We start from the raw sequence: 16,121 nt of genomic DNA, 5'->3' as shown, positions 1-16,121 counted from the left end.
CACAATCCTTTGTGGGAAAAAAAAAGAGAAGAAGCCTTTTCCATTAGCGGCTCTTTCACTGGAGCCTGCGGCCGTTTACAGACTCCTATCTAATAAACCGGGGAAGATCGGGAGATTGATGGCCGCCTTTAAATATATGACAGCTATCATTGTTACTTTAAATATTATTATGGCCATCATCATAACTGGAGCGACGGTTATTCCTCTGGGAGGGATCATCAGTCAGATGCCGTCCGATGATTAGGGTCATTAATTGGGCGGCGGAGGGGAAATGAGCGGAGAGTGGAAGAAGGAACAGCCGACCGCCATCTCCGCTTCAGAGTCATCAACAGGATAATGAGCCTCAGCTTCAGGTGGAGAGAAACCCAGGAGTTGGGAGTAATGTTTACTGTTAGTGTACCTATGGCATGACACATATCACTCGTCGTGGGTTGTTAGACAAGGATGTGGGATATACTGTACACGTATGTGTGTGTGTTTTACTTCAGCCTACTTGAGGCATGATTCATGATGGAACACCTGGTTCTCGCCGCCGTGCTGGTGTGACTGTGTACGCGTTTAAAGAAAAAAAAGAAAAAGTGCCCAGATGTTAAGACTTGGGAGGAAAATGGGAACAACGGGCGTTTTGGATGGGAAACAGCGTCTGAGCCGTTCGGCGTGCAGACAGGAAACCTGTGGGGCAGCCAGGGAGCGGCGGGAACAGATTGGCCTCTATGTACCAAGCCCCTCCCCTCCCCCAGCCTGGGGGGGTGGTGGGGGGGTTCTGTGTGGAAACCTCTCTCCCAAAACACACACACACACACACACACACACACACACACACTTTCCCAACCTTCCTCCCCCTTCCCACCACATCCTCTTCCTGCCTCATTAGCATGCAGCCGCCTCATTGGTATTCTGAAAGCGTGCCGAACTATGATTTGATTAATGGAGTTTGACTTGCAGTGTGAATCTCTGAAGGGGGTGGGGGGGAGGGGGGGGTTGTGTTTGGGAGGAGGTGGCTGCTGTGCCGGGGTCCTGTGAGGGCGGAGGAGCCTGGCATGACGGGTTCAGAACCCTGCCAATTAGGCTCTGGAAGCGCCGTAACACCTGAGGATGAGCGCCGGCCTGAGCACCGGATGAGCACTGGCATCAGAGGCAGGACGGCGACTGAAGGAGCCGAGCCAGCTAGAGCCGCGCGCCAGAGTGTGTGTGTGTGTGTGTGCCGGACCCATTTTGTTCTCTCTTGGCGTGACCAACAGGGCCAAACCCACACACCTGTGAGATGCACAGCATGAAATCAATACACACTGACCAGCTGTACGTTTACATGCACACTCTACTTTACTACTTTACTTAACTTGTCTACACTATTCCATACGAGTGACGGGCTCTGGCAGAAGCATGTGTGTGTGTGTGTGTGTGTGTGCGGGGGTCATGTTCATGTGATAAGCAGTACTGTGGCCCGGCTGCTCCCTGTTAGATTAACTTCACACAGATACAGTAGAGCAAGGTGACACATTCCAGCAGCGACGTGTCACGGAGATCAGATTTAACACCACCGGCCGTCTGTCAGACATAAATGAGACAAATAACAAGCGCACTTCACTTCTAGAGTAACAATAAACATAAATGCCTCTATATGAATAAAAGTATAGAAAATGTCTCTTGCACAAACCCTTGGAGGAGAGGAAGCGGCCCACGGTTTCATTACTGTCAGGGAATGTGCGTAGATGACATATTTGGTCCCGTGTGAACGCTGTCAGCCGCCCCGTAATTGGAGTTCTCCTCGATAAAACGAACCAATTTTCCACAGGAGTAGCTGCTAACACGAGATTTGGACTGTAATTACCATTTAAATATTGTGATTTGACACGGTGGTGGCACTTTTAAAGGCCAAACTGTGGAAACTTCAAGTACAAAGCTTCATGTTTCTGAACGTGTATTAAAACATCGTCAGGACACAAATTCTTCCTCACAGTTTCACTCTTAACTACTGCGTAAAAAAAGCAGCGGTTTCTTTCCCGATCCACATATTTAAACCTTATTCTTAGGATTTACCTTGAGAGACATATTCTGCAGCGACAGAGCCTTTCAAGAGGACACACACACACACACACACACACACACACACACACACACACACACACACACACACACACACACACACACACACTCATGTAATGACTTAGGATCAATGACAGAAAAAAAAATCTAATTAGCTTCCATTCCAGCTCCGGTCACATTCCGGTCAAATCGTGCAGCCCTGGTTTCTCTCACACGCAACGCTGCCTCGCCCAGAAGGTTGTTCACTTTTGTTTTGCTGCGTTGGGCTTTTACAATCAGAGGGGCATTGAAAGAATTTACTATGTGTGTGAGGGAGACAGAGATATTAGTGTCATCAACAAGTTTTTGGCAGGATGGAGCGGCCGCAGACGAAGCTGCCATTCCGCCGTTACCCATGAGGCAACAGGGATTTTGTTGGTACACTTATTTTGGACACGGCGGAGTTTTGTCTGACACAGGAGGGACGACTCCACTCCCATCACCTTCTGTTACCGAGAGCTATTAAAACCAACGCCAAACTCATTCCATTCTTCCATTATAGCCTGACAAATTACATTTAAGATTGTTTGACACACACACACACACACACACACACACACACACACACACACACACACACAGGATATCAGGACGCTGCGGCCCGTCTGTGTGATCGTGTGCCTGGGTCTGTCCGTGGCATCAGCGTAATTAGACAACAGCGATGCGGCGCCGCCTCGTGCTCATGCGGGGCACCCCTTGGCGTAAAAGGATTACTTTCAGATGAGGGCGACGTGGGGTTTCAAAGGCAACAATTTCTTTTTTTTGTAAATCAAATTAGAGGCCAGCCGGTGGCTTTGGCACAGCGGTGGCAGGAGTGGAGGAGCAGGGGAGCGGAAAAAAAGCGCCTGGCAGGGATGCCCATATGCTCCTCTCCAATTTCCTGTCACTCACTTGAAGGTCTGCAGAAACAGGGAACGAGGACTTGGTAGAGAGCCCCCCCCTCCCCCCTACACACACACCACCACCACCACCAACTGCTCCAACCTCTCGTTCTTTGATTAGAAACCAAGTGAGACCACTTTTGTTCTGTGTAAGTTTGAGCTTCAAGGGCACATTCTTGCCCTGGGGAATGCAGGGGAACAAGTGATAGGCCTGTGCCAAACCATCCTCACAGGGCAGCCAGGAATCCATTTAAAGAGGGGGGAGGTGGAGAAGCGGGAGAAGGCGATGAAGGGGCGCGGAGGGGGGTCGAGTGGAGACGAACGTGAAAAGGGGGGCAGCTGCTGCGTTCACATCACGCCGGACACATGTGGGCGAAACATGAGCGTCAGAAGCAAGAGGCCGCAATGTGGGGAAAGTGAAAAGAGAGACAGAGAGGAAGGGAGCGAGGGGAGATGGAGAGGAGACGACGAAGAGAGAGCGGCTGACGGCGAGGCGCGAGGGGCACCGAGGAGGAAGAACCCCTCCGGGTCTCTGCCAGATCCCCTGAAGGGAAGCGGAGGCCCATCGCCTGCAACAGGTGGCAGAGAGAGCCGGAGCGAGAGAGGAGAACGCAAAAAGATATATGGCGAGAAAGCGGGAGGGGGGGGGGCTTACGAGAGCTAGGGAGGGGCCGGTCGGGGAATAGGAGCCTCCTCTCACGCGCTCTCATCTCCTCGCAGGCTCTCCACGTATCCGCTGAGCCATCAGTCAGCCGGGCCTCTTCAGCACCTGTCTCCTGCCGCCTTCCTGAGGCCCGTCAGCCACAGCTATTTCACTGCTGACAGACTAATGGGGCCTTCAGTGGCGGTGGGCTCCACGCATACTGGGCCCCCGACCAGCAGATAGAGACACAGCAGGGCGGAGGGGGCGGAGGGGGGTCTGGGTGTGTTTGCTTTTTCAAATAATGCCATTCTGTAAGTATTGCAATACTTTGCTCAAGTGAATGTTGCTCAGAAATGTTCACTGAAAGAGAATCGTGTCTACAAACTTCTGACATCTTAAACAATCACACACACTCAATGTTAGCGTTTGTGTCAGTCCCACACAAAGAGACAATAACTCTAAACAAACTAACAGCTAAAACCCTGACTCCAAGGTTCAGCATCACAGATTTAGGCTGAAGTGTGTAAACAATGTCAGGGAAACTGGGATTGAGTCCTTCAGAAAGAGCAGGACGACGTGTAGCTGGACTTTTATTTTGGCGGGTCACACATCTCAGTTAGTGGCGGGGTCATCCTGTCATGCCGTGAAAAGAAACCTGATGATAAATAAACAGTATACGCAGGTTTTGGTCTTACCCGTGCCTATGGGAGCCCCGGGAGCGTCCAGAGTAGTAGGAATAGCCCGAGTAGGTGGACTCCGTGTCCATTACTGAAGCGGGTCCTGCTCAGGCGGCGGGGTGTGGGGGCGGGGGGAAGGGGGGCCCGGGCTGGCAGGTGCAGCGGGGGGAACCTTGGGCGCGGTCTTTGCTGGGCCTTAGGGCGATCGATGGGCTCCCTCAGGAGATTGACAGGGGCGGGGAGCTGTCGGTAGTCAGTCTGGAAAGCGACCCCGGGGGCACCCAGTGAGGAAACATTAACCTGGGGGGAGAGAGAGAGAGAAAGAGAGGGAGGGAGAAGCTAAATCAACAAGTCCTCAAGTACTCATGTATGTCATTTCATTTCATTTTTGCTACACCCGCGTTTATTTCCAGCCGTGACAGAATCAGCATCTTCTCACTACAGGCCGTCAGAGTGACACTCTACGCCGCACTCGCCACATTCCAGCTGAAGTTTAGGAGCTTATGAAGATAAAAGGGAGCCGCTGCCATGAAGCTGCAATTTGCTCTTATTCCCACGTGGCTGACGACTCGTTTCTCACAGTCGCAGTTTTAAATCTCCCAGCAGTGACGAGGTTTGAGGCCAGGAGGAGAGAGAGAGGGGGAGAGAGAGAGAGAGAGAGAGAGAGAGAGAGAGAGAAAGAGAGAGAGACAATCCAGCAAAGATCAAACCCTCTCTTCTCCTTCACAAGAAAGCTTTAACGAGCCTGAGGAGCAGGAGGATGAGGAAGATGAGGAAGAGGAGGACGTGGTGTTGCCAGTTTGGTAACTAGTGTCAGGGAGTTCCAGCTCTTGACACATGAGAGCAAACACAATCTTTCCTTGTTTTACTTGTGTGTGTGACTCTAAACACTTGTTGTATTGTGTGACAGTGCTGATGCTCGATGTTCAATCACTGCACCAAGAGTGACTGAATGAATTAGATCCACATGCTTCACTTCAGCGTAATCAAACCTTTCCACTGATGCACTAAATGATCTGTGACTCCACACAGCGTCTTTGCTTACACGAGCTGGAATCACAGAACTGGGAGACACAAGGGAAGCAAGGTTACGTAGGAATAATCACGTACAGTCTAACTTAGCCCGGGTTAATCATCCTCATGTTGTGCCCTTCTGCAAAGGCCGTAATGGCTGCGGGCCGCAAGTGACTGACGTGTTTGCTGGCCTATCACAGCTCATCTTTACAGGGACGGAGAAATGTAAACAGAGCACATTGGCCAGCAGAGTCAGAGCAAAAATGTACACACTGTAAGCTGCAGTGTCTTGTTGTTGTTGGTTATAAATTGGCAGTTTCAGTAGGCGAAGTGTTCAAACCTTCTTTCAGAGCAAACAGCAAATACTTCAACCCTAACAGTGATTAGGGCCGGAACATAATCATGGGTTACTGATGGCTTGTTGTGTTCTTGCCTTCTTTCTGTGCCACATTCCTTTCAGGTGACACCATAAGCGGCGATACCACAGGTCAGACACGTGAACAGCACCCCACCAACAAGCTTTAAACACCTGCCAGAGAAGCTGTTCTAGACGCAGTTTATACCGATTTCATCCAAAGTGATTGCATCGATTATCATCAGTGACCGTTTGTAGGAAACAGCGCCGCGCTAAGCCACTTACAGGCGTTTCCTCACATCAAGCTGCATTCTTTTCCCAAGGGGATCAATGTGCGGAGAAAGATGAAAAATCAACTCAAGCGGCAAATCGCTCGCGATATCAAAGAAAGCGTGGTCGAAGCCAACGAAACCGATTAGAAGGAGATACTGGACAGAAGAGGCCTTTTTTAGGGTGATCTTGACTCTTTTACAAGCCCGGGAAGAACAGGCAAAGCTGGTTTGTACAGGATCTTACAGGCTGAGGGATGAAACGGGAGACGCAGAAAGATGTTTAAGATCCATTTGGATCAAAGAGAGCGCCGATTATGTGCCGACGAGCGACGTCACAAAAGGAGAGAGGGAGGGAAATGTGAGCTATAGGTAGCCCGGGGCACACTTGTAAACAGATTACTCACTCGTGTCTTGCACCTGCATGACTGCACACACACACACACACACACACACACACACACACACACACACACACATATACTCTTAAACTGCTATTGGTAAGATGAGATCTTTGTAGTTAAATCTTAACTGAAAAAGGTCTACATCAAAATCCAGGTAAGATAACACACACACACACACACACACGCTCCCTTATACATGTGCACTTTGAGCCGGTCCGCCTTCTGGCATAAACTCTGTAGAGTGGAGGACAAACCGATCTCTCAATAAATGGCAAAAAGGAAAAATTACCTTCCCGGGTTAAGACCTGTTGGGGTTAAAACGTGTAGGTTGAGAGAAGAAGAAGAAGAAGAACGTGGTCCCTAATGTTGGTCCCAACATGAGCTGAAGCCGCGGTGTGTTTGTCTTTAGGATCATGAGCTGAATCTGTCAGGCACAAACACAAAGAAGGTGATGATTTATGGCCAGGTTCACAAATTAGACCCTGAGAAAGTGAGCAAACCGCCGCGCCCATACGTTAACTTCTGGAGCAACAATGACACGGCCAACATCCGGCGGCCTGGAGAGCCCATCCTTATCTGCCACTTCAAAGCGGTAAACACACGTGACCACACCGTCTTAAAATCCAGAGTGGTACAAAACATTTAGCGTGACCCAGTTCTGGAGAGAGGTGTGTGTGTGTGTGTCGCATGCTCCACTTCCTGAAAACCCTTTGAAGGTTGCACAACTGCATATTTGGATATGCTCACCGTGCGCATAAATGTAAATGCCTGAATCACCCTCGTAAGGTGACAAATCCTCCCTCAACTGGTTCTCCGTCGTCTCGTCGCCAGCCAGCAGCTTTACTCAGCGCGTTAAGACTTCCATTATGTTAGTGGCGTCAGTAGTAAAATGGTTCTAAGCCCACAGAGTGTTTCAAAAGGTATACAGCTTGTACGCATAAAACCTGCCTGCACCTTTATGACCGTCCCCAACTGTGACAAAAGAAGCACCAATCCCTTTCAGAAAGGAACATTTCTTGAGGCCATTCCTTGGTTTTAAGAGTTCTAAACCAGGACAGCAACTCCCCGGACTATCCTTCCGCTGTACCACAGGAACGTGGTCGTTCCGAAGCAAGGTGATAGGCAGGTTGGACGCCTTTACGCCGGCATTACCATCACCTGAGATAATCCTCTTAGGAGCGAGGGCACGGGGCCAAATGGGGGATTAATAGAGCAAGATGAGTGCGTGAGAGAGTGCGCTGACGAAAGAGAAAGAGTGAAAAGAAAGGAGGCTGTGTTCAAAGCCCATCGATCAAGTCCCACGTTACTGGAGCGACACTGAAGCAGGAAGCGGCGTCTGCTTTGTGTGCAGCCTCAGGGCGAGTTGGGGGTTCGTGCCTACTTCGGACGAGCAAAGTGGACATCCACTCCCCGCAATGCGCCCAGAGGCCCGACTGAGGTCTATGCTGGACTGAGGGAGGATATACGAGCGGTCTCACATGTGGTTTCCGTCTTTGCCTGGCCAGGACGATTAGTGAGTAGAACCACTTCAAGTGTACAAGGGAGGGGGTGGTGCGGTGGGAGTACAAGGCTGAAATAGGAATCCCCCCCATCTCCCCTCTCCGCTCCAGAAGGATGGGAGTCCGAGCAGGTTTTTCACAGCAATCCAAGACCCTTGCTAAGCTGCCGTGGCCTTTTCCATTTGTGCTGGCAAGCGGTGGCAGCGACGGGGAACAGAGGAGAAAGAGCAAAGTCATATCAGAGAAGCCGAGCATGGGGAAAACTTCTCCATCCGATAACGAATATCTTTTTCCATTTCCTTCGAGGAAACGGCGCAGAAAGGGTATTCTGGGAGCCGGTTCTTAAAAATGTAACTACTTGGAAAGCGACTTCATTGCGCCTTTATGAAAACAAACAAACAAACACAAGTGAGCTGGTGTGAGCACAACCCGAGCGTGGAGCTTTGAGGAACGACGACAAAGTAAACAACCAGAGCGCTAACAAACAGCGGGAGAGGATACGGACTCGCACGCTTTCAACGCACTCACTATTCAGCGTCACCTTGTGAATCCACACGCTTTTACGCTCTCTTGCACCTTTCTGTCTGATTCATATGCAGTACAACATCTCAAACATTATTATTTATTTATCAACAAGCTGGGTGTACATTCTAAAGAAAACCTCACCAGGAATACTCAGATCCTCTTTTCGGCCAGGGTAAACAAACTGCATTATTGATCATTAGCTGATCGTGGTTATAAGATAGATAGATAGATTTACTTTATTGATCCCAAACTGGGAAATTGTTCTAGTTAGTCTAGATTGATTCAGATTATTCACAAATGTGGTATTACTCTTGTCGGATTGAGGGTTTGTTACATTACATCATGCTTAAAACACCAATTAGCACCAAAGCCTTTGAAACAGGATTCCGTTTGTTACCTACCTTTCTGAAAGTCTACTAATGAGATAGCGAGGATAATCCAGTGTCTGAAATTCCGGTTTTTGGTTCAGGTAGGTTTTGTTCATTCCCAGTTTGCCTCCAGGAGCTCCAGTGGTACTGATCCAGTCAGACCAGGCCTTTCAGGAAACATAATGATCACACCACTTTAAACAAAAGAGGAAACAAAACCAAACAACACCCTGCTCTCCTGAGTACCTCGCTGACCCACTTTTCCAGCCTTACAACACATCCATGCACAAATATTCAGGGAACAGAAATAGCAGCCGGAATTCGAGCCAACGCCAAATTAAATCCACCATACAAAATCTGCCCGTGTCACACGGTCCAAAGGAGAAAACCTCCACGAGTGAAAGAATGAATCTGTGAAGAGACTCATTCCAGCTGCGCGCTTAGAGGCAAATTAAGCATCTAATGAACCGTGATGTTTCCACGTGAATCCTACTTTCAGGTGAAGCCATCGGCAATCATTAATCCTGAAATCCCACTCCCACTCATGAACCAAACAGGAGTTCTCTACCACGCCAAAAGTAGAAACAATAGACACTTGAAATCCAAACGTTAAAGAGGGAAAGTCAAACTCTCAGCCAGTAGTCACACGCTAGCAATGTTGCCGCTTGTGACCCAGCGAACGAGGCCTATTAAATCCTTGGAATTCTATCAACATTCCCTGAGTGTGTCCCACTTTAACCTCCGCAGACACTCGCTAAGATCTGAAGCACAAAGATAGACAGGGAGACACCTCAGGCTTATCAGCGGCTTAAGGGGAATTCACTCAAACTGATCCGTGAGAGGAATAACAATGGCGGCCTCAGGTCCCCAGTGTGTTTCACTATGTACAGACTCTGGATCATTAGATGTGCTCCCTTGTTGACAAAGGTGACGGCTGACGTGCCCCCTTTGTGCTGATGGAGGTGGGAATTACAGATCGTGATCTGTTTTCCTTCTTTTGTTCCTCGAGCGGCGAGGAGCAGCGGCGGCTCCAAACCTTACGCTGGATTCACAGTCGGCCTCGTTTCGCAGTACCTGTAGCTTTTTGGCGATGCTGTTACTAGGCAACCACAGACAGCCGCTCCTTAGTGGTCACTCACTGAGGCATTTCCTTTAATCCGGTAATTTCACAAGCTGACTCATGGTTCAGAACAAGCAGGGCGATAACAGGGAAATATTTATATCATACAACGGAAATACAACTCAAGTAAACAAGATAATAACAAGTAATGGGAGCCAGAGGATAGTCTATAGTCTGTGTAAAAAAGTGTCTCCAATAAAACAAAAGTTGAAAAATCTAACAAATATGCACACGTGATGGCTGAACTTCTTGTTGATCAAGCTCACCTCGGCAACAGGCGTTGCAGCTGACTGACATCCTGCAATGCCCACACACTGTACTTTGCATTATTATGCCCCGCAGATATTAAATACTGAGCTCCAATTTAAAAACACATCTAAATTCAGTGCCCATAGAATAAAAATCCTTCATCCTGAAGCTTTGTTCGCAAGCAGGCTAACCTATGCATTATTAATAGCAGCATATGTTCACTATACGATAACACTCACTTACTCACTTCCTTTCTCACTCAATACACACCTCGCACCACGGCGCTGTCGACAGGTGCCATCATCATCACCATCTCTAAAGTATTCTCTCTTCCGCTGCCACACAAATCTGAACCTCGTATTGCAGCAGAAAGTGGAGATGTTAAATAGTTGAGCGCTCACACACACAATTCTCAGACCTTCAAAGGACCTTATGATAATAAGTCTCCTGCATAATTTATGGAGAGGAAGAAACAGTTGTTGTAACCATTTAATGTTGCTCTCGGCTAGCAGCCTATTTCACTGTAGAGCTTTTCCAATGCGCCCTGACAGGTGTCATGGATCGGAGATATCAGTGTGTGTGTGTGCGTGTGTGTGTGTATGTGTGCGCACGCTGTAACCAATTTGACTTTCAGTGTCATTTCAATTTCATTCTTTTGCTTGGAATGATAAATATTTTGCTATTAAATAATCATTCCATGCACAGCTGTGTGTCAAACATGTTAATTCTGCCCTTGTTCAATATTCAGCTGATGCAACTGTATTTCACTGCAAGCTACACATCAGCAGCATCAATGGAACTACAGCAGCTACACGCAGCAGAACAGGGGCTGCCAAAGCTTTGCATATCAAGGACCTCTGAGCTGATGCTGTGTTCTTAGACCCCCTGCTGTGCTCCAGGGAAGACATGCAACCTGAAAGTCACATTGGAATTTGGGAACTTATGAGGACAATTTTCTTTTTTTTTCTTTACGTGTACAAAAAAAACGTGTTGATCAACAGCAGTGGTACTAGTGTTTTATTTAAGTATTTCAGCAATTAAAAATATAGTGAGCACTTATACTATATGTTTATCAATCAGTTAAATACATAAATTAAGTATTTGATAGACAAATCATGTAACTTGACAATGCCCAAACTTCTCTAATGTGAAGATTTGAAACTTCTCACAGTTTCGCGAGTGTAAATTGAGGTCTGGGCTGTTGGCATTACAACAATGAGCAATTGAAGGCATGGTCTTTGGAAACGTATTACATTTCAACAAACTAAATAATCAATCAAAATGAACGGTGACATTAAACAATATTGAAAATAATCACTTGTTGCCACGTTAAATAATCTCTCATGCTGTGTGTTTGATGAGGTCTGGTAGCAGTTAATCAATAAATAACACAAATTAATTCAACTAATGAGGAAAAAAATATCCTGATGTTTATTGATTACGTGACACTCGTTACGCATGCGCAGCAGGAGGGGACACGAGCTGGTCCTGTTTAACCAGGCACAGCACCACGCAGACGCATTGGTCTTAAGCACGAGTTATGGTAATTAACCATATTAGAAATAAGGAGAAAATGGAACACGGTTATACGAAAGTGATGGTTTCAGGTCTGTTTTAAAGTAAAAATGAAAGTACAGGTGGTATCAGTGGCGGAGCTCCAGCCCCCCCAGCGCGAGACTTACCTGTGACCCGGCAGACAGGCGGTCCTGGCGGCAGGAAACTCCCTGGTCTCACCGTGGCCTCGGTAGCCCCCCTCCCCTCTGCTCTCTGTATCACTGGAACCTGAACGTGTCTGGGTGGTTCCACGCGGACTGCCTGGTGTGTTTTCTCGGGGTTTTCAGCGGGGTTACGAACGCTACAACAACGTGTCCGCCCTCGACAACTCAGCCGCAGGTTTCTGTTCCAGTGGAGCTGCGGTGGAGCAGCCAGCCGGGGCAATGCGGAGCCAGTCAACCGTGAGAAACATAGTTGACTTTCTGCGTCTCTGGACGGGGGGGTGAACCGAAAAATAAACACGTCATCGTTTAAAAAAAACCCCTGACCGGAACAAACTCGTAACACACGAAAAATAAACAAACGCGGTTAATGTTTGTTTGTTGGTGCGGTTTCAGTTTGGAGGCATTAAATGAAGTTGAAAGGCTCCCGTACAGGTAGGAGCACAGTAAGGGCGTGTTCCTAAGTGTTCCCTTCAAGCACAACCTGACAACACCGACAAACACGCTTTGTTGCGGCTGAATAGAAACAACCAGAAACGGTAACCCACATTTTAGTGTGTTATAAGGACCAAGACAGGACGTTATAACACACATAAGGCAGAGCGTCACACACTAGTAGTGAACCCACACACTCACACAACGCCACATTTCCACGTCCAACTCACCCCGCTCACGGAGATTTCATTCCCGTAGTTGGTAATTTATCCACGACTGATAGAATAGTTTCCCCCCGGCGCAGAGCACACTGTGAACCGCACTACAGTGGGAAGAAACCCTGGTAACCGGAGGAATCACCCGGGCTGGGAGGAATTTCACAGGGGGCAGAGCTTCGCTGACTGTGAGGGGGCTGCAGTACGGAGACGCGGCGCTAGAGGGCGCGTTCACCAGCAGGCAGCAGGCTGTGGAACCCCAGGTTGTCAAAAACCGGGGAGCAAGAGTGAACCTGCAGTGTGATGATTGTGTTAATGAATGTGTTGCAGAGACCATTTCGTGACCTCAGGACTATAATTATCATTCTGGAATTTTGGTCGTAAATGAATCAAATTAGTGCGATTGATTGACTGATTGATTGTACCAGTGAGACAAGGATTTACAAGACACCAAATATTCATTGCAGTGGTTAAGCAAAGTCTGTAACAAAAGAACTACACAAGAGACTCTAAACCTTAAAACAGCACAAAGTTATAAACATAAACAATACACATTGCCTATTCCCTCAGGCATTACACACACACACACACACACACACACACACACACACACACTGCAAGAGCAAACGTTCTCTTACCAAAACAGACATTGAGCCTTTTGTAATCATCCATTCAACAAAAAGAGACTGAAGACATTTTACTAAAGAATAAATTCCTAAAGTTATCGTAAAAGGGCAAATAAAGCATAAAATGCACATATTAATGCAGCAAATGTCTAATCTGCTATGTGTTGATGAACAGTTATCTCTTAAAATAGAACGTGACAGAAGCCACGTGTGTGATTGGCGTCGCTCTAAATAAGCAGATGACAATCACAGCGAGTGTGTCACTGCAGGATCTCACACAGTTGCTGTCGCATCAACAAGTTTTAGATTTGCACTGTACAGATGTCAAGCGTGACAGCCGGGATGTGACAGAGATGTGGGTGCAAACTAGCCGGTGCCATGGAAACAAGCTGGAACGTCTCCTGTCCCTGAAGACAGAAGGCGTTGGTTTTAGACAATCGTGTAGCAGCTGTACAACAGTGAAGTGTCTTTTGAATGTTTGGACAGGAATGGAAGAGGACCAGTTCTTCCTCTCACACACATTGTTTTTATCACATCCCCAGATCTTGAATAAGGTAAACACATCTCAGAGATACAATCGCCCACTGGCTCAAAGCAACAAAACAAAAGAGTGAAGAGATAACTATCTTATGCCTCCAAGTGTACCTTTGTGGCCTGGATACAGCCAGCAAAACAACACAAAGGACTCACTCAGGCCTCAAATCCGCCTCTTATAATGAAATGTAAACAACTGACACTTTCCCTTCCTTTCATAAAAGAGAAACTCATCCATCTGATCCTCACAAGCTCAACCAGACTACCGGCTTAATAAAGGTGACACAAAATAAATTAAAGGAAATATTCCAAGCAATAGATTCACTTTTCATTGTTGTTGTTGCTTCCATTCTTCCTCTGTTGAATCATACAAAAGGGAGGCGCAGGCCAGTTCATTCAGAATCCAAACACACATCAAAGTTCAAACCAAAAGGCAACAGATGCCTCCAGCAATTACACGGTAGTATATGAATCAATATTTTGCCCTCCTTTGAACTGCATCCCTCTCTCCAACACACACACACACACACACACACACACACACACACACACATACACACACACTCAGATATATCTCATCCTCTCCAGAACACAATGGAGGTCATGACTGGGACACGACCCCTGAGCCTCCCCATGTCCCTGGCCACCGAGGGCCGTATAAACAACAGCATTGTGTGAAGGATGAGAGGAGGAGGGGTGAGGGGGGGGGGATGTTTCGTTAGTCAGTTGTCTGTCAATATCCAAAATGGCAAAAATATGAAAAAAACCATGAGGAAGCAAAGCAATACAAAGACAAACCTGAAAATACATCACTTTAAATTCAGTATCCTCCATATCTAAACATAGATATATATATATATAAGATCACTTTATGCTTGTCTAACCATGGGATAAACTACGTGTGATTGTGATCTGTTGCCTTTTTCAGACGCCGTAGTTAAAGTGGGTGCGCCACCAAGTGGTCATCTGCGGATATTACATCACTGGAAGGTTCAACACGCAACTCAAACTGTCCTCCATCTGGCGGACAGATGGATCCTCTGTCATGAAACAGAGAGTATTTATTTAAAAGTTAGGCGTAATTTGACGTTGACTGATAGGGGGACTTCAATATTACTTGTCTTTACGTTTCTATCCTCTTTATAAGGTCAAAATATAATAATAACCTTTACAATAAAGCTCCATTTAGTATGTTTGTGCTGTTATGTGCATTTCATTGGGTAGATGTATGAGCTTTTGCATAGATAGATAGATAGATAGATAGATAGATAGATAGATAGATAGATAGATAGATAGATAGATAGATAGATAGATAGATAGATAGATAGATAGAGAGGCCATAAAAGTAGAAAGAATAGATGAAGTGACAAAGCACTTTTTCAATCAATATGGGATCTTTAAGTAAACAAAAGACCCACGTGCCCCAATGTGTGAATCAATCAGCTGCAGTGAAAGCGGAGTAATCAGATTACACAGTTGTACGCGTGTATGTGTGTGTGTGTGTGTGTGTTGGGGGGGGGGGGGGGTCGTGGCACGCGTGTTGTACGACGGTGGCAGCACGTGCTGTCACTTTGACTTCTTTTTTCACCCCCTCCACGTTTATTCAAAGGGAGGAGCGCGTGCAGATGGCCCCTATTGAGGCGGCGAGGTGGGGCCCCTGAGATCAATTCAATTTGGTGTCCTGAAGATGGATGGATTCCTCCCCAAAGACACCGAGTTTATGAGTTTAGGGGGATTTTTTGGTAAATAGAGGAGAAAAATGAAAGCGCGTAAAAATGAAGACGAAGTGGGAAGAGATGTGGTTTATGAGACCACACACACACACACACAGAGACACACACACACACACACACACACAGGCATTCAAAGAGAGAGAGCGAGAGAGAAAATGTGAGATATGTGAGAATCTTCAGAGGAGAAACCACAGCCAGATGAGCTCCTCTATTCAGGGGCCAATTACATTCAGAGGGTGACAAATTATCAGAGCAAGGTTTTAAAGCCACACTCCGCATTTTTCCATGGCATGTCTGCTTCATACATCAGTAACCGGTATGCTTGGGATGTGTGCATGTATAGATCCCGGTCATTTAATAAAGTGACAATCACAGTAAGCAACCGTATATTCTAGTTTATCTGTTTATGTCAAAGTTTTGTATCTGAATTTGTAACTGGTGTGTTTTCTCTAATAGGGTTTCTCAGGATTCTGCTGTTCTCCAATAACACAGGATTTCTTGTATAAATCAAATGGACAATCTATTTCATTTGACAAAAAAAAAGATTTGGATTTATAGTTCAACACTCACATCACAAGTCAGTGAGTGAACAATACAATTTATTTTGTATCCTTCAATTCAAAAGTCGTAATTATGCCTGCGCATCTTGTCAGTGTGTGTGTGTTTTGTGTGTGTGTGTGTGTGCTGCCTGCAGAGATCCAGAAGACAGACGACCGAGTGTTGAACAAACTCTCAGTGACTCATAATGACTCACGACCAATGAGGCATCCCTGC

The 16,121-nt window shown here is 46.9% G+C and overlaps 1 protein-coding gene across 4 annotated transcripts in view; it reads right to left on the bottom strand.

The window, feature by feature from the left end:
- Positions 1-12,640, bottom strand: part of vangl1 (VANGL planar cell polarity protein 1) — a 31,563-nt gene extending 18,923 nt beyond the window's left edge. For 2 of the 4 annotated variants that reach the window (XM_076148813.1, XM_076148818.1), the window contains exons 1-2: positions 12,470-12,640; positions 4,305-4,586 (exon numbers count right to left, since the gene is read on the bottom strand). In XM_076148813.1, coding sequence (XP_076004928.1) covers positions 4,305-4,375 — 71 coding nt within the window. In that variant the 5' untranslated portion in view covers positions 4,376-4,586; positions 12,470-12,640. Of the gene's footprint in view, positions 1-4,304; positions 4,587-6,617; positions 6,753-11,771; positions 12,074-12,469 lie in introns of all 4 variants that reach the window. The other 2 variants (XM_076148814.1, XM_076148815.1) reach the window with 2 other exon arrangements.
- Positions 12,641-16,121: the final 3,481 nt, after the last annotated feature.

Source organism: Genypterus blacodes, unplaced genomic scaffold (genome assembly GCF_046128005.1).
Source record: "Genypterus blacodes isolate CSIRO-AG114 ecotype Tasmania unplaced genomic scaffold, CSIRO-AGI_Gbla_v1 ptg000043l_1, whole genome shotgun sequence".
Taxonomy (NCBI): Eukaryota; Metazoa; Chordata; class Actinopteri; order Ophidiiformes; family Ophidiidae; genus Genypterus; species Genypterus blacodes.
This window is presented reverse-complemented; position numbering and strand designations above follow the sequence as displayed.